A 25,635-nucleotide genomic window follows, 5' to 3' on the forward strand; every position below is an offset into this window, starting at 1 on the left:
CAGGTACGGTGTATTTATTTCAAATCTTTATTAAGTGCAGTAGAACATACCATAAAAAGAAACAATGCAAAAAAAAAAAAAGTAAGTGATACGTGTCGATCAAAAGTACATGAACGCTTAGATGAGTGTTTTTGGTGAAAAGTTCGTCCTCTTCTCTTCATCGGGGTTTTCGGACAAAAAAATCCTCTCAATATGTGTTTTACAAAATGTCGAGCTGAAGTACAGCAGGACCTGCTTTGAAGCAAATACAATCTTTCTGTCTTTACGTACTCTTTAAAATATAAAGATCTCACTGTTCCAATGTTCATCTACTGAAAATGCAAAAAACAGCCCTGCTTCATCGCATCTATTAGACTTTTGATAGTTTGTCTGCATTGTAAAATCATGCCCCTACTTGTCAGTAGGAAACGTGCATATAAATGAGCAACACAAGCACCAGCGTGTGTTTGTGGAAACAGCTCCAGGTTTGGCATTAAATCTAATGTAACTCTGTATAAGTAAAAATCTTAAAAGGTATTAAATATGTTTGGAAAGAAAAAAAACTTTCTCACACTTTAATATAATACAAATCTATGAACAGAAGCCCCAAATACACCAGTTATACCACGTGGTGAAAATGAACCTCATAAAACATCCGCAGCAAACTCTCTTCTGCAAACAGGTGAGATTTTAGTGAAAAACACCTCACGAAACATCTCTTACAGACAGGTGGAGGACACAAGGAGACAAGGGGGAAAGGTCACTTTGGATTACTGAACTGCAGTCAGATTACTGCTGTGCGCTGGCCTGATTACAGCCCCGGTGTGTGTGCGTTTCCAGGCCTGAGCCGACAGAGGGAGCGCAGCCTTGGCGGATTGAAACACATCAGAAGCAGCAGTGAAAATGAAGGTACAAGTTAGAAGGAACCTCACTTATGGAGGAGAGTGGCCGCAGTTTGTAACAGACAGGACAGAGAGGCCTCCTCTCCGTCTATTTATTACACCGAATCTGTTTTTGGCAGAATCTCACACACACACACACGAAAACATACACTGTCCGTGTGTGATTCCTCATCGCGTTGGACCTTTGGGTGTTGATTTGGGCGTAGTAAAGTAAGATCTTATGACTCATAAAACATCTTCTTTGTGACCGTGGTTTCTCCCATGACGCTCCTCTGGACCACTTCCTTGGTGAATTGCCGCGTCACCATGCCGGCGGTCTCCGTGTGCTGTGTGGTCATCATCATCCCATCTGTTAGGAAACAAGCAGCTGGGGTTGATGCATGCTGTTATCTATGCTCGTGGGAGCGCGGCTGAGAGTTCATCCGTACCTGAGAAGTAGGGGTCGTCGAGCATGGTGTGGGAGACGTTGGTTCTCGTGCTGACCTCTGTCGGCATGTGGAAAACTTCCCTCCTCGTCATTGATTGGCTGTTGTACTGAGACAAAGCGCCTGCAGGTGGCGAGGAAGGACAGAGATGCAGACGTTAGAATACTTTGCACTGGCGGATATTCTGAAAAAGTGGCGGGAAGGCCGAACAGGTTATTGGATCATGCTGAAATCTTGTGTGCAAGGTTGAATACTGATCTGATCTGAGGCAAGAAATCTACAGCAACAATTAGTGGTCAGGATGTATGAACAGTTTTACTACATGTCATTTCTAATGATTATGGTGACCTCCTTGGATTTTTTTCACACAAGATGTAAATCTAAAGGCCTGATTTTTGATGCAAATATCCAGCCCCCAGGAGATTTCTCTGGTGCCAACATTAGGGCCAACATTTCCACATTCATGCCCTTGAGAGGATGATCACTTCCTATTTTTCTCTACTAGCTTTGCTCTAGTGCATCCCCGCTGTCACATGGTGGGGTGTAATGGACATTTCAGTTTTTAGATTTATATGGAGGGCTCTGTCGGTAGGATTCATCTTACTCCCATCCTGAGACTCGATGGTGATGATGCCCTCCCTCTCAGGACCGAAGCCCTGCGTGGTTCGAGCCTGAACTTTAAACTTGTAGGGAACGTTCTCGGCCAGGTTTGGGACGGTCAGGCTGGTCTCTGCGCTGTCGCCGTTCACCTGGAAGGAGCGCACGTCTCCTGCGGGAGACAAAGAAGGCGCTTTCACACGGGAGACTAACGGCCTTATGGGAAATTCTCAAACCAGTCATGTAAACATATGTAAATTATTATTTCATTTAATCTTTCCTGAGAGCCTCACCTCCACCATGCAGCTGTTCGCAGGTGACCACATAGCCCAGGATGTCTCCGTTGGGTTTACGGGGCTTCTCCCAGCTGAGCTGCAGGGAATCAGGACTCAGGGCGGTGAAGACCAGGGGGCCCGGGGCACTGGGGGTGCTCAGAGTAAATGGCGAGCCTACAGAGAAAGAGGAGACTGTCAGTGAGTTCATGAAGTGAGGAGCTGTGACCCACAAAGCAACAGAATCAGTACCTGGCATGGGGCTGAGGGGACTCTTGGGGTCGACTGCAGACTCGATGGTGATGACTCCCTCTCTCTCTGGCCCCCAGCCCTCCTGGCTCTGAGCCTTCACCTTAAATAGGTAGGAGTGGTTGGGCAGCAGGTCCTGGATGATCACAGAGTTCTCTGCTGGGTTGGTCACATCAATACGTTTCACGTCACCTGCAGGAGAAGATACTGATGTTCACCATCGGCAATAAATATGAAAATGCAGGAAACTGTATGAATGGGATTTGGCCTGTTCTTCCTCAGTGGAAGCTACAGCAGCGTGTAGTGTCAGAAGGCAGCAGACAGCCCTAGAGGGGGTTCATTTACCTCCATTGAGCAGCTGGTAGAGAACACAGTAGCCCAGGATGTCTTTCTCACAATGGGGCTCCTGCCAGCTCACTTTGAGGGCAGTGGGACCCAGAGCAGAAAACACCAGTCTGCTGGGGGTGTCTGGAACTCCAGGAGAATGTCGAGCATCTGACGGCGGACACAGAGAGACACGAGTAAGAACACTGTTGGACACAATCGTTGTAGATGCGTAGTCAAAGTGACAAAGAAGTACAGACTGAACCTGTTAATAGAAATGACATGTACAGTACTGCACAACACTTTGGACCGTTTTCTAAATCTTTTTTTTTTTTTAATCAGTTGTTTGATTGTTATACTTCTATCCAGAATCCCTTCACTGGATGATCTGGTGTTAAAATAATAATAATGAGAATTCTTCTCATCACAACTTTTTTGTATATATTTAGGGGCGACAGAACAACTTTGACATTATTATCACTTTCGAAAGTTGTGATGATGGACAGGTTAGCAAACGGTTGCCTCTTTGCACACTCAGCAGACAGAGAACAACATTAACATTCATTTGGAGTCCTGTTTCTGTCCATCTGATGAGTCCAGCTCTATTCTGGTCTCCGGGGAAAACTACGTGGCTCTTCAGAACCTAACTGATCAAAAAAGAAGCATGTTTTGAAAGGCATACGGAAATGAATAAAAATGATGATTTAAAAAGTAGAAAATCAGCTAAAAACATGACACGGTCTGAAAAATGGTTGCCAGTATAGTAAAAATAAGTCATATGTGGTGGCTGAAACACATAAAACAGCAGGTGAGACATTTAAAGAGGAAATCAGAGACACAATATGAGACAAAAACAAGGGCAGGAATGAAGAAGACCGAAGAGAGGTGCACACCCCGCAGGCACATCCAGTGCCTTCATGCTTGTGTGCCGCAGACTTACCCTGCAGCACCCTGTCCAGATTATATAGGGCTTCACTGACGTCCGTAGACTGGTTCCTGGCCCTCGAACCCTGAGACAGGCTGTAGCTGAACTGGCTCTGAGAGCTGCTCTGCATCCCAGTGTAGCCAAACCCACCTGATGGCGCATTGAGCAGGGGGGCAGAGGAGGAGGATGAAGGGATGGTAAAGAGGAGAGGCAGAGAAAATGATGGAAGGTAGCACAGTAGGGGGTGGGGTGAAGTACAAAAAAAAAAAAAGGAGGTACAATAAAACATAAAGTTGGGATAAGGGGAGGGAGGGAGGGAGGGAGGGAGAAATGGCGATAGTCAGCATAGCTCCTGCAAAGTCAGTGTAACAAGCTGTGCAGCCAATAGCCCCAACCGTGCTACAGCGGTACAGCCATCGGCCTCATGCACCTGCACAGCTTACCTGCTTAGGCATCTCAAATATTGCAAATATAAAAATGTTGGCCAGAAAGACAAATCTAATTCCATTGACATTTACTCTGGAATGAAATGAGACCACTGCTGAGGTGCAAAGCTAACCTAGATCTGGGAACTTGCTCAGCACATCTCCCATGACGATGGAGTCCCGGATGTTTTCATCCGTGTAGCCCCTGTTCTCTGAGCGTTTCCTCATGATGACTTCTGACGTGTGCACTCCTCCGATCATGTCCTGTCTACGTGTGCTTCCTGCAAGCGGGCAGAAAGAGAAAAGATGAAGACAAACAGTTTCTTCTTCACATCTTGTCTAAATGGTGCTTGATGCAGTTACTGGCGTAATGACCTGGTCCGGACATGTAAGTCGTGGATGTTTCTGTGGTAAAGGAGCCGCTGCCGCCGCCTGCCCCTCTGTAATTTGAGCTCAGAGTGGACATAGGAGAGGATGATGCGGACATGTTGCGCGTCACTGATCCTCCCGGGAAAAGGAAGTTCTGGTCCCACTTCCCGTTCATCACGTAATCTGTGAAACACCACAGCAGGAGGCAGAGTTATCAACAGACAGAACGTGGAAAATGCAGCGGTTAGCATTCAAGCATTCGGACATTTGATTGGAACAACGCGGTGCCGCTGATGTCAAGCACCCCAAACCAGCCAGTCTACAGAGGAAGCAGCAGCAGTTCAGACCTGTAGCTCCAGTCCTGCCTGCACCACCTGCAGGCCACAGAGCAGCAGTTTAGACGGACACAAGTGTGCCATCTTCAGGCAAGGACAGTAATCCCTTGTTAATTGAGCCATCTGCAGGCAATTAGTGTTACATGCATTTTTTTTCTTTTTTGTTGTCTTGATGACTTGTTTCTCCAGATAATTTAACCTTACACTAACTGCTCTTAGATGTTTAGAAAGGTAAACCCATTTAAACTCATTCACAGATCTTAAAGACTATTAGGTGTTAGTCACAAGTTAAATCTGTTTTTGGTTGATTACTGAAAATCATTTTTATTGGTTTTATTTTATTTTATTTTATAAATTTGTTGAGACATTTTAGCAGAGTCATTTGGATCAGTAGTCTGGGAACTTTGAATATGTTTTGTCTCAATTATTCCAGTGGACGTGGAGATATTTCACTAGTAGTTTCGCATTTCACCGAAAAACCAAAAAAAACCTCATGATGGCACTAAAGGAAAAGTCAGGGGATGAATTTAGTCATGAGGATTCAGACCAGGACATTAAGTTTAGATTTGTATGGCAGTCCATAAAGTAGTTATAGATTTTTCAGTGTGCACAAAAGCTGCAGGTCTACACTGCCAGCCCTGGAGCCACGTTTCTAGTGTGGCTAGAAATACAGATATAACACTAATTTCCTGCAAGTAACCCAATTGATAAAATGGCCGTAGTTTGAGCTTTCTCTTCCTGCAGGTGGCGACAGCGACATGTCATCATCTACAGATCTAAACCATCGCTGCTATCAGTTAGCCATGTGGAAAAACTGCTTTGTGGAGAATTTACCACCTGCTAGATGTGAATATGCTAGTTTTTACAAACCAGTTTCACAAGGTGCTTTCCATTTTTTTTAAAAAAAAGGCACATCAGGAGATTAAAAACAGCTGCAAGAAAAAAAAAACAACAAACAGCTCTAAGGAAAGGTGTCATCATTGAAACTGCCCTGCAGAGATGAGACCGAATTCAATAAAGAAGCCATTATTTCCCTTTACACACACCCAACAGGCTGCCTCCAGATCACTGCCCCCCCTCCCCCTCCCAGAGGGACGGAGAGAGGATGATCATCAACTGGAGGTGGGGCAGTTGATGCCAGTGCTCCTCTCCGGGCAGGTGGCGGGAGGAAAGATGGGATAGGTGCCAACCAGAGGCGAGGGGACAACAACTGCAGCCCGAAACTGAATGATTGACCAGATGTTGATATTTCTGACAGGATCGAATCACGGAGGCAGAGAGAGAAACGCTGGTTGCCTTGCCGGGCACCTGACTGGCCGTGCACAATAGCTGGCATGCTAGCTGCCTGTCTGCCTATCTGTGGGTCTGATGGAGTGGTCTTCACCTGGCAGGGGTGTTTGGGTGTAGCTGAGGTGGGGGGCCTCATCTGAGCTCGTCTCTGTGTCTGTGCTGAGCCGACAGGGGATGACATCCACGCGCTTTTTCCATGACACCTTACGGAGATCCAGGTTGGACCCAACCAACTTGACATATTTCCAGCCTTGTAGTATTTGGGGGTCATGGGGGAGAAGCAAGCAGGCGGAGGATAGATTTGTAGCAAAGAAGTATCAGAGGTTGGTTTTTACTATACATTACTGTAAAGCTATTAAACACATACATGGGATTACATATATATGTTTATGTCACAGGTGTCTTGGAGGCAAGGAGCAACATCAGCATTATCTTCCAGAGGAGAACACAAACACGGCTGCAGACAGCAGGAGAGCGAGAGTAGATCTAATGAGGGTAGGCCTTGCGGTTTGTGATTGTAAAGCACTTCTATTGCACATATCTGGGGACGCATTGGAAGCAGATTTTGCTGCCTGCCTGCCTGCCTGCCTGCCTGCCTGCCTGCCTGCCTGCCTGCCTGGCTGGGGTGTTGCCTGCAGGAAAATGCCCACCAAATGGAAGTGATAAAAAATGGCAGAGCCATGAGAATGAAATGAGGAAGAATATTCTAGTCACACAGAAAAACTGAAAAATGAGAATAAGCGGGAAAAAATGAGAAGAGGCCTTCTCACTCTGAGGTTTTCAGGTGGAGTCTCACGAGTTGGTTGATTTTCCTTCTGACTAACGTTTCAGTGTTGTCTATTCTCTCTCTTTCTGACAGGGCAATAACGCCAGAGCTCAGATTGCATAAACACTCAGCTTAAACACTTGGGAGCACTGTGAATGCAGAGTGAGTTAAGTAAATCCATATTACTCGTGACAGCTCACACTGTGGAAGTCTGGCAGTGACGAGCATCTTTCCAGAGCCAAAAATGCATCAGAATAGAGCACAAGCACAATGAGTTTCTGCTGTAAGTAGCTTGTGGTTGTGGCTCTGGGTACCCACCATCACCAGAGACGCTGGGTGTCTTGGAGCCTGCGGGGGACTTCAGCACCTCATTGCTGTACATCAAGTAGCTGTCATACTCATCTCCTGCCTCTGCATCCACAATGGGGATGTCCGGAATGATGGGAACTGGGGACCGAAAGAACGGGAAATAAATCTCTTTTCAAGGGAAATACAGATTGACCGGAAGTGTTCTTGAGGTGTGTTTTCCTCGGACTTACTGGACAGAGGTCTGGCAGGCTGTGATGCCAGGTTGATGGAGGCATCTCTGAAGGGGCCCCAGCCCACGCTGTTCTTGGCGCGGACCTTGTACTGGTAGGTCTGGCCGTTCTGGAGGTTCTCGATCAACAGCATTCGCTTCTTGGGGTTGTCGATCTTGACTTTCTTGGCGGCGCCCACCGGCTCTGTTAGAAGACAGTAAGAGGAAATGATAGCAACATATTACATGATGCCAGCGTTTGTACAGCGTTTCCTTTTTTTAGGAGGGACTCGGTCTCTTACTCAGTTCGTCATCGATGGGCGTGTAGATGACCTCATACGCTGTAATGTTGCCATTGGTCTCTGCAGGCTCTCCCCAGCTGACCTGAGTGACCGTCGGACTGATGACGTTAAAGGCCAGGCGTCCAGGTTCTCCGGGCACTGGAGACAGAACAGAGCAGGAAGCGTCAGCTTACTTCCAACCGATGTGGTTACTGAGTAGAGATTCACTCATCACTGAATTAAAACAGGTTGCACCATTCAAACTACTTCTTTTTATCCTACATGAACAGCTGCTAACTGAATTCTCAGTAATTACCATCCTCCAGTGTCTGACAGGCAACCATGTCTGTATCGTAGCCATCTCCTATTGAATTGTAGGCGCACACACGCATCTCATAGTCACAGTAGGGGTACAGGTTGGTCAACTCAGCTTGAGGAGCCGTCACATCTAAGACCTGGGCGTCTTTCTCTGCGTCGCCATAGATCCAATACTTAACCTAAAACGCACAGTAAAACAAAAGAAACAGCGTTTGAGAAATACAGTTTCTCCTGTAAATGACTGGTTGGTTACTGACTCAAGGTGAAGCCTCTCAGCAGGTAGCTCTGATGTACCTTGTACCCCATGGGGTTACCAGGAGGTGGGTCCCAGTTGAGGTGGATGTTTCTGGGTCCTGTTGCTTTGGCGTTAAGGTTTGCTGGGGAGGGAAGGTGCCCACCAGGGGAGGTGGCTTTCTGGTTTATGTAGCCCTTCTGCTGCATCTGGGCAATTTCTGGAGATTTGGGGACAGCAGGAAGTAGAGGTTAGAGGATGAGACAAACATTTACCAGATACAGTACCACTGTTTTAGAATGAAACTCCAGAAACTCCACACAAATGCTATTTTATGTTATCTTTAGTTCCATGTGTTTGTGACCAGTGACTGCTTCCCCTTTGTATCTTACCTCCTTCAGTGACATTGATGAGGGTGGTCTTCCTCTCTCCCACAGACGCGTTGCTACTTGGGTCAAACAGCTCCAGTTGGATGGTCTCATTTTTGATTGGGCCAGGATGAGCCCTCGGGTCGATCACAATGTTCTTCTCCGTCTCTCCAGGAGCAAACTTCAGTGGGCCGGACAGCTCAAAGCGCTGGGCCTTCTTGGTACGCCATTTCACTGTGGCAGTACTGTCCTGGTTGCGAGTGCGGACCACAGGGACGGTGTACGTTGGGTCAGACGTGGTGAAGTTTTGGGTGCCCTTTTTGAACATCATCACACTGGGCTCTGTATGAACAAGATAATGTGGAGGAAGAGAAGGAACTTGAACAATAAGTGCTTTGGCTTGGAGTTACAGGCAGACATTCCGATAAGTAAAGCCTCTTGCATCCTTTCACCTGGTTGGTCGGTGATGGTGACGGTCGTTCTCGGGTAGCGTCCCAGCTTGGCGCCCTGCCGTGGGTTACTGAGGTCCATGACAAACTGCTTGACCTGCTTATCCTCCAGGAGGCCATCTTTCTCACCCAGCTCCAGCAGACGTACAGGCACTGTTTTCTGGGTCTCACCAGCAACATAGGACAGGTCTCCTTCAACGTTCACATAGTCCTGAAATAGACATAAAGACAGGTTAGGAATGCAGACGTTCTTTAGACTTATATTGCACATACAAGTCATGACAAACCTCCCTGAGGAGGTCACTGCCAAACACCTGTCCATCTTCATACTGTGGTACATTTTTCAATCTTAGGTAAGAACCCCAAATGTTTTTGTAGTCTCATGTCGGGGTGTCGCCAACTAAGAATTTCCATAGTTGAATCTAGATGGATTATGTTTTTTTTTTTCCTCCTAATCCATATTCATATTGGCTTTCATTCTTCCACTGAAACACCCAATGAAACGTTTCCAGAAATCACTCATTAGCCTATTCTGGATGCATTGAAAAAAAGAGTCGTTGGGTCACGCAGTGATGCCTAAAGCGTGTGTAGGTGTGTAGGTCCATAATGAACGGAGCACGCAGACAGACACACAGACACACAGACAGACAGACAGACAGACAGACAGGTGGACCGTATCACTTGTGTCCATCAAATAGGTTTTTTTATAACCGCATTTTCACACCCCTGTGACAATTCCACTGTGAGATTGGCTCTAATCGGGCTCTTTAGACTGAATTGTTGACTTTCTGGGGTCACCTAGTTAAAGATACCACGCTAAATGTAGAGCAGCGCATCAGTCCACAGCCATCAGCTCACCTTCTTATCCTTGGCTGTGAGGTCCCGTGTACGGTAGGTGACCTGTGTGCGTCCGTCCTCTATGATCTCTCTGCTGATTGGGATGTTGGCCACCTTGTCCTGCCTGCTGTAGGTGTAGGCCGGCTGGAGGAACGAAAAGACACTGGTGGCTGTGGAAGAGGAAGAGGGGAATCCATTAGAGCAATCCACAATGAAGATCATGGACTTTCCCATTAGTCACAGGAGCTCTGATGAGTTAATGGACCCATTTTGAAGGACTGAAGGTTTGCATACAAAGCTAGAATTGAACTTGGAGATTTCTCACCATGCTCTTTGATGATGGTGATGTTCACCAAACGTTTTCCAATCTCAGCAATGCCCAGTGGCACATCCATGGCCTCCACCAGCAACTGCTTCTTGTCGTCATCTTCGTCCTTGACGAAGAGCGGCACGTGAACGTCTACTGACTCCACACCTTCTTGGAACTCTACGGCTCCCGCAGCCTCTGCAGAAGATTACGATGACAGGATTCATGGTAAGACTGATAAAGATGCTCGGCAGAGGTCACAGATTGCGTCAACACAAACTGTATGTCAGACTTCTCATTTCATTCACAAACCTTTGTCTGTGGCCACGGTGTAGTAGCCGGGCACCACTTTGAGGTCTTGGAAGTTTCCAGACTGGACATTTTTCTCTGTGAGTTTGACAATATCAGGGTAGCTGCCACGAGGAGCAGACAAGACTGTGTCCATGATGACATAGTCGTGCCTGAAGAGAACAGGAGGGGCAGAGACATTACATTACTTCAAATGACATTAAACTGTGGCGTTGTCTTGTATTGTATCAGGGAGAATGTTACCTTTTCCCAGCATTTCTCTGCATTCTGCAAGAACCAAAACAAGTATCAATGAGTGAGACGTTTCACTTCCATTTTTTGATTGTTGGAGCATGAAGACACTCGTATCTTACAATGAATACACCTGCAGGTCTGTTAAGGAACCTACTGTATGTAGCTTGACATGTTGTTTACAACATTTTACCTGAATGAGGTCTTTTGCACCTTCTGGGCGCCGGGAATCTGCTTGTACACTTCATTTAGCTGGATGTGAGAGCAAATACGGCGATTAGTCAGACGGCCATCACTCATAAACTCATACACGTGCCTTCTAACAAACAAAAATACACTCACATTATCGCCGACTTCCTTGCGGAGCTGTTCAGCTTCTCTGGATTCGTGCCGGGACAAGTTCTCAGAAAACAGCCTGTTCAGCCGGAGGGAGACCGGGAACTGGACTGCAGGGGGAAGGAGCAGCCGGGAAAATAAAGCAATTAAAGGTTAAAGTCCCAACATCACAACATTCCAATATCTGATCCTAACTTCTTCAGCTCAACATATACACAGCAGGTCACTTGACTGGTGCTGAAACATTTGATCACTCACTGGACTCTTTAGGGTTGGGCTTTATCAGAGCCTGGGGGTGATTGGGTCCTCGGTGTACGTTATCAGTAACCTTCCAGCGAACCACATCGGTTCCTTTGGGTGGGCCGGTCCTCACCATCGGTGTGTCCAGATGGTCTGAAGTGAGCAAAGACTGGCGGAGCAAATACTCGTCTTCCTTGAAGCCAACCATGCGACCTGGAGGGAACACAACACAAGGTGACTCATCTTCAACATGGGTCCGTGTGGGTGGAAGTTTGAAAACAATACTGTCACCTCTAATATAACAAACATCTTACCTCTCCTACAGCAAGGCAGCAGGGCAAGACAGCTCTGTGGCAGGAGAAGACAGAAAGCATTTGATTACTTTCACCGGGGCTGAACAATGTGAATCATTTACGGTTGTAAGTGTGTGTGTTTATACCTGGCAGCAGGTTTTGCAGCAGGCACAATATTTCCAGCAGCAGAGCAGCAGAAGTGCCAGCAGTAACAAGAGGAACAAAAGGAGAGGGAGCAACCACAGGAGACTAGCAGGGGGACAATCTGAAGGTTTATCACAAAAGGTAGACACGGTTAGAAACACAACAGTCATACAGAACAATGCCGCTAGAGATTTAACTGGAATAAAGGGAAGAGCTCCTGTTCTAAAATCACTGTGTTGACATCAGTTAGGTCAGTTATAGTTTTTTCAGACTGCTGCTGTTGCTGTTTAGTTCCAGTGGCGTCCTGCTATGCTTGTAGTTTTGGTTTTAATTGTCCAGAAATTGGCTGCAACCCCAACACAAATGAGGTGAATGGAATTGTGTCTGCGGTGCTCACGCCTTTCAAAAATTACATTAAAAACACAGATTTGTTGGAGCCATGTTGCTCTGAAAAAATCTACTGATCTCACAGAGAAAACTTTCCCTGAAAACCAGGGCTGGAATACCAACTGAGCAAAGTGGGCAACTGACCTGCAAGAAATCAATACTCAATAAGGTGTAAAGATACGTTCAAGTTCACTGAAAACTTCATTTTAACGTGTTAAATCTTTCTCAATATCAGTTACAACCTGCTGCTCTGCTTCCACAGAACAGTGTGGGTGTGGTTTGGTCAGATCTGATTGACAGTGACAGCCTGGCAATATAAGCAAACAGCAACCTCTGTCATCATATTTGGTTTCAAATGCTGCTCTCGCTGATTGGTCTGTGGCATCACCTTATTTCAGCTGAGCTTATCGCCCACTTCAAAGCAGCGACATGAGAACAAATAAAAGAGACAGGAGCCTCTCATTTGAAATAACCAAAACCGCTCTAACTTTGGCAGAAAACTCATGAAAGACCCCCAGCTCACATTGGCTATAGTGTCTACTTTGAGCGCTACAGCTCATTTCAGAGAAGTCAACAAAACAAAACTACAAGAGTAAAAGTGCTTTAATAATTTCTACATCAGTTGCTGAATGAGAGCACAGAGCGTATGTGATGCATATCAAACCTGTAGCTCACCTTTCTTTTCGAGTACCTGAACCTCCAACTTTTTAATTGAAGGATTTTTAGGGTTTTCAACAGTGTAGTAGTATGTACAGTCATCCTCATCACGGAAACTGCACGAATCAAGCACTTTCTCCCCTGAAAACACATCCATAGTTCAGTTATTGGTGTTTCAAAAGTGCCGTCGTCATTATCACCTAAAAGAAGACCAGGAGTCTGTGCAGGGTGCATCTGGATAATCAATTATTCAGTAGAAAGGAAGTCACAGTTATTTTGCACCTTGTCTGTGTACTTACGTTCTTTAAGTTCATCCACCATGACAATATCGAAGGGGCACTTAGCGCATTCCTCTTCCTCTTTCTTCTCTCCGGTCTTCCAGGCCTTACAAAGGACGCAGGCCTTTGTACCCTCACACACCCCCAACTGGGACTAGACAGGACACACACGCACGAAGAAGGTGAGACAGAACTGTACAGATATGCTAACTAAGGTTAAAAAAAATAGGGGATAGCTGGAAAAGCAAAGGCACGACTAAAAATGATGTTGGAGCTGCGAATTTCTATCAATACGCGCCCTCCACAACATACTCAGAGGCATAAATGCACATATGTTCACATTACACACCTCGAAATTTGGCTCACAGGTTGAAGTCACCTCGATACTGGAGGTTGGACACTCACAGCGGCCACATACGCAGCTACTTTGCCCATTGCAGACACCCTGGTCCAGAGGAAGACAGAGTCAGGCACCCAATCACGTGTAGGTTGACACAATGACCTAAACTGCAAACGAGAACTGTTGGCTCTACTCACGCCATTGCTATCCAGACAGGTCTGGTTGCTCTTGGGACACTCACAGGAATTGCCCTCCCAGCCCTCCATACATGCACACTGACCCATAACGCAGGAGCCACGATCTGAAGAGAGGAGAACTGTTTTATCCCTGAGGTAAGTGGTGTGTGTGTGTGTGTGTGTGTGTGTGTGTGTGTGTCGGGGAGTGTGTATGTAATAGTACACATAACATAAAAAAAGAAAAGCAGCATGATTTGAACTTGACACTTATTGATAAAATGATACTGCTTATAATTCACTGAACTGTGTCCTTTCACTGATATCATCATCATTATTAAATATGAGGTGACATTTCATGGATGAAAATAGAGCGTCATACCGTTGCAGAGGAAGCCTCCATATCTTTGACACTGGGTGTTGTCGTACTGACAGTAGGGTCCTTCAAACTGATCCGGGTTGTAGCACACACAGGTTCCACACGCCAGGCAGTCCCCACGGCCTGAGCAAGGTTTCGTCATGCCCGGCCCAATACACTGGCTGGTGTCCAGAGCCGAAGCACTTGCTGAGCAGTTACAGAATGTATTCAGCCTGAAGGAGACACACGGACAAAACCAAATGAGAAAAAACAAAGATTCCAGAGGCCTGAAACAGTCCGTCGCTTTTGCAGAGGTTCCATAACCCATGTATGAATATAGTGAGAAATACTTAAATAGTCTCACCAGCCATCATAGCACCGACACTTCCCGCACACCAGGTCTCCGTTGCCGTGGCATCTGGCTGCTTTAAGGATGGGAGTCTTGAGGACAGACAAAGGAGACACTGTGATGAATCTACAATTCAGAAGTGCGACTTAATGACTTCAGCTTGCGTTGCCTACCTTCTCACAGTCACAGGTTGGACACAGAACGGAAGCCTTGATGTTGACACCGTCATTAAAGGTTGTGGGTTTGACTCTCATTGTCCCCTCTTTGCCCTCTGCTATTTGACAGACAGGCTGCTCGTCGACCTCTCGCTGGGCTTTGAGCCGCAACTTGAACTTGCCCTGGAGAACACACACACACACACACACACACACACGGTAGTCAGTGTTTAGTTTAAATGGCCAACACTGTGTTTCATTCACTTGATGGCAGTAATGTAAAGTCGTCCTGACCATAATTACATTTCAGATAGGAACATATAATTTACAACAGCAACATTTCTGCTGATTCCTGCTGAACCTTGTTGACACATTTAGCAAAGTTTTGAAGAAGCTGCTTATAATTCCAGGAGGTATTTGAAGTGCTTGATTTTTGATTTCGGCAGATTAGTTTCTTAAAAGTTCCATTTGAGAGGTTGGGTGGTATAGCGTCTTATTTTGTCCATGTAATTGATTAAATTGGATATTCGTGTCACAACACTGTAAAAGGAAATGATTTACGATGGATATCATGACAATAAAGACGGCTGTTGTGTGAAACCAGTGGGTGAGTAATTCCTGCTTTTTAAACCTATTCATTTGTTTGTTTGTCATCTTCCCTTTTACACTTTGAATGTATGATAGTACTAGTAGTAATATGTATGATGTATGATGGCAAGAATTAATATATTGGTTGTAAGCATGAAACATCAGTCTATGGACTATCGGCTTTTAAAAACCAGTATTTGGCCTTTTAAATCCATGAATGTGTGTGTGTGTGTGTGTTTGATCAGCTGTTTCCAGTTTGTTTTTCTCCTTACTATTGCTCCAGGCTTGAAATCAAAAGCCCCGTATTTTTTAACGGTTCCACTGGTGGACAAGAACTGTGCCTCGAAAGCCTTGGGTTTCTCCTCTGCACGGATGCTCATCTTGGAACGGATATTCTGAAAGGACATGCGAGAACATCAGCAAACACCAGTTTTGCGTAGCTGTTTTATTCTAGTCGTCTGCAGAGTGCCAGCAACTGGAAAAAAAAAGCCACAAAAAGATTTTTACCTCAAAGGCAATCTCCATGACTTGCAGGATATTGCCTGAGTCCTCTTGCAGCAGACCAACCTCAGCGATGGGGAAATACTCTTGGAGTTTCTATGCAGAGAGAGAGACGAGACAAAAAGTGAATCCATGACCCAAACTCATGCTTCGGGAGCAGAACTTCACTGAAGGCTGAACAACAAAAGTGCACCAACCTTGTAGTACGAGTAGGAGTGGTTGGTGACGGCAAAGATGGGAATGATGTTGTGTTTGCCCAGCAGACGAACCAGTGTGGGTATCGAAGGGTAATCCTGCTTTGTATCCTCTGTGTATTTGCCTTTTGCGTCCAGGTGGCAGCGCTCGTCGTTGCGTGGCAGGATGCCTGACAGCACGTTGGCGCCGTCGGCCTCGTAGTGGAAGGCTGACTCAGTGGAGAAGACCAGGAGATGTGTGCTGAGGTCGCGCCAGCCAATCTTATCCTGGGAATAAGAATACCAGTCAGGCGGGAGCAGAGGATACAAGTGGTTGGAGGAGAAAAGGGATATGTAGATAAAAGAAAAGATGCACATTTTGCATTTTGCATGTGACCAAAGGTGACAATTATCATTACGCTAAAAGCGACCCCTTTCACAGTACTAATCAGATCCATAGTTACACAATACACCATGTTGATCATACACATTTTAAAGACATCCTCATCAGGTGACCTGACTAAGAGAGACATTAACGGGATCTCAAGCAGAAAACAACTAATGTCTTCTTCTTTCATTTGTTCAAACCATTGAAATGTTTATCTGTGACGCACTAAAATGTACTTTAGCAGTTTAGAGTCATAAAGTCAAGTGTTCACAGTGAAATGTATCTAAAGTTGGTTAATATTAGCTAACATTAGCCACCATGAGCTGAACCACTGAATGTACTGAATTGAACAAAGATGCATTTTATTATTTATGAATTCAGCTACCTATTAGTAGTAATTACTTGGTTTATCTTTTCTTTCAAATGGCACATGGTCTAACTTTAACATCACATTAAAGTGCAACTTTTGGCCTTTGTTTTGTTTTTGAGAGAGAGGTGTGAGTTAAACTCACAAGCATCTGGACATTTCTGCTGCCATATTTTTAAATAGTAGAACTTAGTGGTCTGACTGACCCCACAAACTGCTGCCTGCAATATGGCATCAAAACCTCCTTCGGGGGCGTCCAGGTTGCCGGATATTCTCTCCTTCTGGAGCTCACTGGTGAAGAAGTCCAAGTCGTTGGTCAGCTTGATGACGGTTTGGTATGAGAACGGAGGGTCACTGTCGGGCCACGGCTTGGCGAGTCTGAGAAGGAGGGGGCGAGGATGGACATTCAGATTACACGACTGTATGTATGCGTTTAACCTTCTGCAGTGTGTTCGTGTCACATTTTCTGTCTTACTTGGCGGGTCTCATGTCAGTCTGAGGCTCGATCACTTTGTCCACAAACTTTCCAAACCCAATGGCGTAATCATTTGACAGCCTCTGAACCAATGAAGCTGCAGGAAATACATCAGGATTACCATGCTAGTATCATAGTATTAGTCATCGCAACACACTGCCAATGCGAAGATGCTCACCCAGCTGTTTGCCCATCTTCTTCAAGTTGTCCAAATCGTCAGACATGGAGTTGGAGAAGTCCATGAGAATATAAAGGTCCAGAGGGCCTTGGGTTGGAGTGAACACCTCCACATCCACTATCCTCTCCTCTCCCGGTAGAAACGTCATGCTCATCTGCTGTGGAGACACCTGAGACTGCGAGAGCGCCATGTTGATCCGCTGCTCCTGAGCAGGAACAAAAACAGAAGTTAAGTTAGGATTTCATTCTTTTTGATCTGAAAGAACAAATGATTTGAATGGCTGGAAGAGACGAAGTGATGAAGACTTACTCTCTCTATCTTCATACTGCTTTCAGCTGAGATTAGAGCTGCAGCAGTGCAGCCGTGGGCGAGCATGTTCTTGCGCAGGTCACAGCGCGGGCCATTGAAGGTCTGAGCGAACAGGAGGTTTGATTAGTGAGCTCTGATTATAAATTCAGGCTGAAGATGTAATCTGCACCTTTGAAGTAGTAGTAACCTCAGCGTACATAGCTACCATCCAAGACTCAAAATACTTCTTACGTACACTGAATGCTAAATAGGGCAGTGTTTCTCAGCCCTATTGATTTAGATCAGGACTGACGGATTTAAATCCACTTCTTTTGTATTCCTGTTACTTTCTGCTCTCACCTCATCAGGGCAGTAGACGCAGCCTTTCCCAGACTGCAGGCACTCGGAGCAAGTCTTGGCCCTGGAAGCCAGGCAGTAGTTCACTGTAGGGGGGGGGGATAGGGAGGGGGAGAGTGTCAGGATGAGTCAGCATCACATAGGGACAACAGAGTAAATCAAACCCATGAAACATAGCTAGAAAACCTGCAGTAACGCTGAACAGACTTTGGCACAGACTCTTGTTTTCTCCTGATAATGTTCCAAATGAAACCAATGCTGAAACCAACAGCTCCCTGAGACACTGAGACAGTAGTAAACAAAAGGGTGGCTCAAAAATAAAATGAAATAGTGGAGTCTAAAACAGTGACTTGGCTGAGCTACTGAGATTAGGCTGCAAACTACTGTTTTAATTGTGAAGTGTGTATGTCAGTTATATGTTCAATCAATCAATCATTTAGATACAATGACACAAATTACTGATAATTCACAATTTCCCCCATCGCCCAAAGAAGAAAAACACAGAATTATTCCATTTCTAATCATATAAATTGGTGAAAATCAGCGATTTCAGAGGCTCAGCGTTCACCTAAAATGCCAACCAGCCTATCAACATAGAACAGAAGCCCCTGAAATTGAAAACATGAAATGATGTGGATCCGATTGGGCTTCCTCACCTTCAGCATAGCAGCAGGTCAACAGGAGGGCCAGAAGCCCGAGCCCCGCCGAGAGATGCAACGTCCATCTCCCCATCTCCTTCCTGCAACAGAAACACATGAATACACTACAGTCAGACAGGCAAATGTACAATACAGCTATGAATCCATCGTTACAGACAGAGAGAGGGAGAGAGAAAAAAAATAAGCTACCGACTTTCCTCCTCCTGTGATATCTGTGCAGACTGAGGTGTAACTTGAACCACCTGTGCTTCCCCTCGGTCAAGCTCCAGAGAAAGTGAACAGGCCCAGACACTCTCCTTACCTTCACTTCAGTTTGTGAAGAGCTGCTAACAGACACTCCGTGCTTTAAGAAGATATGACAGGTCCTTTTTTTTTAACATTTTTCCTATTGACTAAAATAACTGAATACACAGTAGGCAATAACAGTGACCAACGCACAGTTTATATATTACATATTTGGTGGTACCTAGCCATGCAGGTAGTTTTGGTGCTCTGGTTTGAAGATAACAGCCCGACATAATGGAGGTAAATAGAAATGTAGCTGTCCGATGAAAGCACTGTCGACAGTTTTCTTTGACACTACTTTCTACAGAAGAAATAGTCACTTTGAATGGAAGGCGCCACTACGGGGTGGGACCTGGAAGCATTCTGGGCAGATGCTGCGCAGACTCTTCACAAACAAAACCACACAATTTTATGCTGGAATTCTGGATAGAAAACAATCTGATAGACAAGAAACCGCGAAACTAAAAAGACCCCACTAAAAGACAGGAGGAGGAGAGTGAACAAAGGGCACTATGTGGCACGAAATGTCTCAGTAATTGTCTCAGTGGGCAGATAACAGAATACTGTACGTGCCACCGCAGAGCACAAAAAAAAAAAAAAAAAATGATGATTTGTGCTCTGAAGATTTACAACTGCAAGAAGGAATTTCTCCTTGAGGCGAGAGAATGACCTGTCCAAGTTAAAAACACAGTCTCAAAACACACGGGAAAGGCACCTCAGCACCTCCCTGTGAACTCCAGCTGAATACAGGTGTGTGTGTGTGTGTGTGTGTGTGTGTGTGTGTGTGTGTGTGTGTGTGTGTGTGTGTGTGTGTGTGTGTGTGTGTGTGTGAGAGAGTGCATGCCATAAGTTGTCACATAAATCACTGACCGAGATGGGCCAGGAGAAAAACAGAACAGACCATCTCCTATGCTCCAAACTTGACCACTCACAGAATATGAGCTGAGCTTTGTTTTTTTCCCCCTCCTTCTCAGACAAAATCAAAAGCATGCAGGCGTTTACGACGCTGACAGTAAACTGGGAGACACAAATTACAGCTTCCAGGAGACAGAAAATAGAACTGAGTCATTCGTTGTTTTTTTTTTTTGGTCGCAGAAAAGACGGGGAGTTTTCCCGGAGTTCAAAGTCGGACTGGTTGTCTCCACAGACAACAACATGCCTGCCAGGTGAAAATACCGCTGCTGGGTGTGGGTCTGACCCCTGTCGTGACATCATGAGTAAAGGGTGGGGGTCGTCTGTAACAGGTTTAGGGGTCATGCTCACAAACCTGGAAAATAGCAGCCTTAGAAGTTGTCACTGCATTCCACCTTAAGAACCCCAATACCACAAAGCAAACTAATACAGCAGGTTTCATAATGTCTCAATCAGTGGACGACAGCTAACCTGCTTATCTAACAGTGGGAACTCTCTCTACTGTTTGTTCTAATCCAGTTCCTTTCACCTGTGTTGCATTGTAGTCCACACTCTGATGTGGGCAGTCATGCAGAAATTTAAAAAAAAAAAAAAACTCTCTCTAGCTAAAAAACCTCTAAGCTAAATCAAAATCTGTCCAGAGCTCAGTCTTCAGTCTTGCATGCAATTTTTAAAAGCACACGGAGGGATATAAACTTACATAACGTGCACTTTACAGCCGTTCACCTTGCTCAAAAGTCATACAGAATATGAAGCAGCAGAATCATTTGTAAATCCTGCAGAGCTGAGAAGAACACGCCTGAGGTGAAGGGCACTGAAAACAATGCAGCCATTAGGAAATGTATGACTGGATACAAAGAGATTACTGATCAAACAAACCTCTTACCGCGCTCTCTCTCTCTCTCTCACTTTCTCAGTCCAAGTCCAAAAGTCCAACAATGAGTAAGAAAAAGCTAATTCCTTTTCGCTTTTTCTAACCCAAGAGTTTGGGAAAAGTTTGTATCCACCTGTAAAAAGGTGAAAAAAAAAAAAAAAAAAAAGATCAAAGTTCCAAAAAGAAGAGACGGGACTTCCAGTTGATCCTTTCTGTCTCTTCGTTCTTCCCTGCTGTACAGTCCAGTCTGGTCAAATATTTACTTCTTTGCCCTCAAACTCAGCTGAGCCGAGTGTGTGTGTGTCTCTGCAAGTTTTTAAGTGTGTGTGGGAGAGAGATGTGAGAGACAGTGAGAGTCAGTGAATATGACTGTGTTGCTGTGACTTGATCCCTCCTTTAGTTTTGCACGCACACACACACACACACACACACACACAGACACACACCGACACGCCCACGCACTCTCGCACACACACACTCTCCCTTCGCTATCCAGGTGAGTTGTGTGTGTGACAGAGGGTTAACTCCCTTCCTGTGCTTCTCTCTCTCTACCCCACCCTGTTAGAAATTAAAAGCTCCACACCTCGTGTGTCAGGGCCCCCCTCCCTGCTGCATTCCACCCCCACAGGAGTTCACCTGTGTGGGCTTGAGGCTGGGGAGCCAGGCCCCTCCTTCCGTGGCCTTCTCCCAGGCTCTTGGGAGTGGCAGGCAGAGCAGAACACTGCCTGCAGGCTATGGGAAATGGCTTTGTGACTCTTGTGTTTACACAATCGTGTTCTCACTCTCACAAGCACATACTCTACTTGTCAAATATTTGATATGAACATTATGATTGCCTCATACCTTCCTTTTCTGGAGGTAAGGCTACTTCCTTTGTTCTGTAGACTAATGAAGGTGTCAGTTACCAGCATGGGAATCCTTCATTCCTGAGCAGTGGGACAGAGTGATAGTGACCCCCGGCACTCAGTCCTGGTGCTCACTATGTTTAACTGTATTTCTACAGACTTGTACAAAGGTGCTTAAAAAGCTAGAATGAACTTGTTATAGTTGACAATCCAACAATTAAGGGTCCTCAGATTTAAATGTCCTTTCAGCATTTACTGCAGTAAGTCAGTGTGCTCCAAACCATCCCATACAAACGCTTTCTTTCAGCGCCTTCCAAAATCATGAACTAAAAATGAAATGAGTGTTTTCTGATCTGCCACCACACCGTTTAAGGTTTGGTCAAGTTTAGACAATGACATGGTTAGTATTAAAGGCTAAGGTTAGGAAAAGATTGTGGTCGTGGTTAAAACAAGCTGTGGCTAAGACTGAAGCGTGTTATGGTAAAATCACAGAAGAAGAACTGTTTTTAAACACATTTGCTGTATGTCAGATTTTTAATCAAAAATGTTTCAGTGCTCAAGGAAACAGACAAAGAATGATGAACACAATTTTGGTATATTTTGAGTGCCTTGAATAAAATCGACTACAAAGTAAGTGTACTAGCCAGATCTTTTGGCACCACTTGTCTTGGTTTTACTGGGGCTGATGGTCATAGTTATGCAGATGATACACTGATATACATTTCTTTACTCAAATACTTTCTCTAAACTTTCTAGCTTGTAAAATGAAAACAGTGATTTAATTTAATTTACAAATGTCTTTTTTTGTCTGACCAACAGTGCTTAACCTCGAAATATTCAGTTTACCATCACATATGTCAAAGAAAAGCATCAAATCTTTACATTTGAAATGATTAAAACAATAATCAAAAGAGTTGATACATTTTCTGTTGATTGACTAATACTTACACTCCTCCAAAACTCAACTTTTAGTTCTTCCTCTGGACCAAGAATCACTAGACACTGGTTCTGGTCAGGATTTAAATAAATTATCTGGTTGACTTTAATGTCTTTTACATTTGTTTCTTCTTGGAAATCACCGCCTTTGAACTACCTTTTTTTTCAGTGAGTGTAGCCCAGTCATCATTCCATTTATCTATTTTGTGTTAATTGTTTGATAAAATACTTTGTGGTGCATTCTTGCTTGATAGTTGCTCTTGATTAGGAGTACAGTAATATTTAGAAAAAAGGAAGTAAGAGTTCAGTGTGAGCGGTATTATGTTTATTTCTCCGGACAAGCCTTTCTTTTTGGCTCCAGCAAACGACACGTCAGGTGTTAAAGGTTATTCTCAATCACTGTTGCAGTATTACACCCTATCACGCACTTCACAGACTCAGATCAGTGCCCATATGGTGGACCTGCCATCTGGGTTTCAAGGGGTTAACATGACTTGGAGGAGAAAATAACCTTTTCCACTTCACTGTACATACCATACTGAGCAGTCTGAATGAGGACATACACAGTCACACTCCTAGCAACAAGATCGGGTGTGATACAATGGCTAACTTCTCTTGAAGGGGAACAAAACCTCTGCAGAAACACCCTCCTCCCTCTCGCTTTCTTGGCAGCGATGCCAGTCCAAACAGCCCTTTCACATGGTGGAGGAGGAGCTGAACGGGAGTGGCCCACCTACTAAATCATTTTTGTGCAAAGGTTCCCTGAGTGCAAGAAATAAAGCACTTTTCAGGCACGATTTGAGCTGTCAGTAAACGTGGCCGGTGACCCCCTGCAAGCCATGTCAGCTGTACAGCTCTACTGTAAACGTGGAAAACTGAATAAAATCTCCTGCACTTTCCTATAAAATGCATCCTGAGGGGTTTTGATATATTGAATGTTAGGTGAATTAACTACAAGAAACCAGATCCTTTTGTGACATTTGCTTTATTTACACAACATTATATTGTTTTCAACACGTAGATAAAGTTACAGAAAATTTAGCTAATATTAAAAATGATCGAACTAATAAACATTTCCAAAAAAAGCAAATGACAATAGAATTTAAAATGAATAAATGTACCTTAGAGTGAAAATGTGAAATATGATATCACAACTTCTTTCACAATTACTTTCATGTGTCTGCATCCCTGAAGGTCGACAGTGATATCTTTTTGCGTTGGAGTGCAGCCCTAAGAGGGCAAAAATAAAACGGACAGATAGCAAAATGAAAAACAGACACAGAAAATGACGTTCGTAAACTCAAGGCTAGAATGTGACATTGGTAGATATGGAAACTTTTCCACCCTCATTTCATATGAAAAGCCCCTCGTAATGGACAGTTTTCTGTAGATAACCTTGGAAGTCCGGCCTTGACAGAGTTTTCTGATCCGTCAAGGCTGCACAGTGTAAATAAATCTGTTCAGAAAGAAGAAACTCAAAGCCAAAGAAGATCAGACTGTGATCTGTGCCCTAAACAGAGGGAGAGGTAGAGTTGACTTGATTTTGATTGATTCGGTTTGAGTTTGCCGATAACGTTGGTCGACGTCGTCAGCATGTCTAAAGGCATGAAGCCTAGAACAATTTAACTGAGAGGCACAAAGAGGTTGGCTGGAGCGACTCTTGGGCTGGACAGAGGGTAACATCTGTCCAATGTGTGTTAAACTTAGACTGCACTCATTGTTTCGGACTCTATCGTAAAAGTAAAGTGTTAATATTCAAACACACCAACAACCACCGCATCAAAAGTGAGCCTGAAGTCATTTAGACACAGTAGCTCTGGCAGAGCAGTGCTGCTCCTGAATGAAGAAAGGTGACTGAGTATGGGGCCCAGTCATGCCCATGACACACCATCACTCACAGGCTGTGGTGGGGGGAGACCACGGGGTGTGGTGCCAGCCTAAGGTGGTAAAAACACATCACTGTAATTAAACAAAATAAAATGGCATTGCATTGAAGGCAAACAAGGACATTTTAAGCAGCTATCCACAATACAATATTGCGAAACGTTTATTTTTACATAAATTGTGTTATTTAGCCGTCTCAGATTGTAGACACTTAGCATGAATCCTGAAAAGCCCCCCCCCCCACAAAATGACCCTTTAACTAAAAAGATGGCTTTAAATTAGATTTCTGCTTCTCGGGAGGACTCCATGTCAAACTAGCCAAATAAAGCTTCTGTGTTCTTTAGACAGACGATCATCCTTCAGCATAAAAGTTTCACAGTGCCAAGCAGGAGAAGTGAAAATGACATCCTATCTTAACATGAGACATTCTTATAGCTAGCCTAGTGCTAGTTGGCAGAACTTGTTTGCCACATTAATAGTATATTATTATCACTGTTTAATATTAGAACATTAACAGGCATTTAAAACCTGTGATTGCTATAAAAAAAAAAAATGAAATGCCAAAGAACTTCTCAAACTCTGGTCAGCTTACTGTCAATGGACACATTTGCCAAAGCGATGATGGAGCTACAAGCTGACCTCGGGTGTTCCCCTTGGATAGGAGATTAAAAAAATGAACACTTACCTGTCCACAAAGACTGCTGAGATGATGAGAACACCGGGCGGCTGCTGTCATTTCACTCCAAAAAATGGCTGTTTGATGTTTTCCTCACAACATATAAATCACGTCATTTCCTGCATGCTGCTTTTCTGATGGTGAGGTTGGACACAGTAACACAGTACTGACTGAATGGTGGAAACGTGACCCTTACACTACGCTGATTTAAAGACATCAGACACCAGACTTCAGTGTTGAATGAACAACTTTTGCTATCAGAGGCATCTGTGCATAACCAGGAAGAACAGAGGAAAGCACATTAAGCCCAGGGATCCGTCTGATGTACCTCCGTAATGCACCAAATAACCCTTTTAAAACACCGAGGTACAGATCATTTCTTTACTCAACAAAAGAAATAATGTGTACACTCACTTGCTCCTTGCCCACCAAAGGACAAACCCCTCCAGTGCACTGAGCTCCACTGTCTTTCTCTGTAACTCTCTCATCATGTCTGTCCTTTGCTAGCACACAAATTACTGAGACTTACTGTGAACAAGGTGCTGTGGCGGTGACCTGGACTCATACAGACAGACAGCGCTCCCCACCTAGACTGCTGGGACTCCAAAACAATTAAAAACAATATATATATATAAATAAATTTGAAAAAAAAGTAGAGTTGCATAAGTTTTGGGATATTTGGAGGAAGCCCGACAGGAATGTCTCCACTTTCAGCTCCTCTCAGCCAACTGAGAGCAGAATGCACCCAGCTCCTCGCCAATTTACATGACAAAAACTGCTCTTTTTGGATCAGTGACTTCATTCAGTGCTTCTAATGGCCTTTTTCCTTTTT

The 25,635-nt window shown here is 44.6% G+C and overlaps 1 protein-coding gene across 1 annotated transcript; it reads right to left on the bottom strand.

Moving 5' to 3' along the window:
• Positions 1-4: 4 nt before the first annotated feature.
• On the bottom strand, positions 5-20,812 carry itgb4 (integrin, beta 4). The gene is made up of 42 exons (XM_070851589.1): positions 20,464-20,812; positions 18,389-18,471; positions 17,736-17,818; positions 17,397-17,498; positions 17,088-17,292; positions 16,910-17,006; positions 16,641-16,812; positions 15,704-15,967; positions 15,513-15,602; positions 15,278-15,400; positions 14,436-14,600; positions 14,278-14,354; positions 13,938-14,146; positions 13,580-13,683; positions 13,392-13,487; positions 13,064-13,196; positions 12,783-12,905; positions 11,723-11,841; positions 11,598-11,631; positions 11,302-11,496; positions 11,050-11,153; positions 10,901-10,959; positions 10,720-10,743; positions 10,480-10,628; positions 10,186-10,365; positions 9,882-10,030; positions 9,027-9,234; positions 8,599-8,916; positions 8,269-8,426; positions 7,973-8,153; positions 7,678-7,815; positions 7,398-7,580; positions 7,177-7,305; positions 4,474-4,650; positions 4,233-4,379; positions 3,689-3,823; positions 2,770-2,919; positions 2,428-2,616; positions 2,197-2,352; positions 1,911-2,075; positions 1,310-1,429; positions 5-1,230 (listed from the first exon to the last, which is right to left on the bottom strand). The coding sequence occupies exons 2-42, from the start codon at positions 18,462-18,464 to the stop codon at positions 1,100-1,102; spliced, it is 5,817 nt and encodes a 1,938-aa protein (XP_070707690.1). The 5' UTR covers positions 18,465-18,471; positions 20,464-20,812; the 3' UTR covers positions 5-1,099.
• Between the last annotated feature and the right edge of the window lie 4,823 nt (positions 20,813-25,635).

This window comes from Pempheris klunzingeri, chromosome 20 (genome assembly GCF_042242105.1).
Source record: "Pempheris klunzingeri isolate RE-2024b chromosome 20, fPemKlu1.hap1, whole genome shotgun sequence".
Taxonomy (NCBI): Eukaryota; Metazoa; Chordata; class Actinopteri; order Acropomatiformes; family Pempheridae; genus Pempheris; species Pempheris klunzingeri.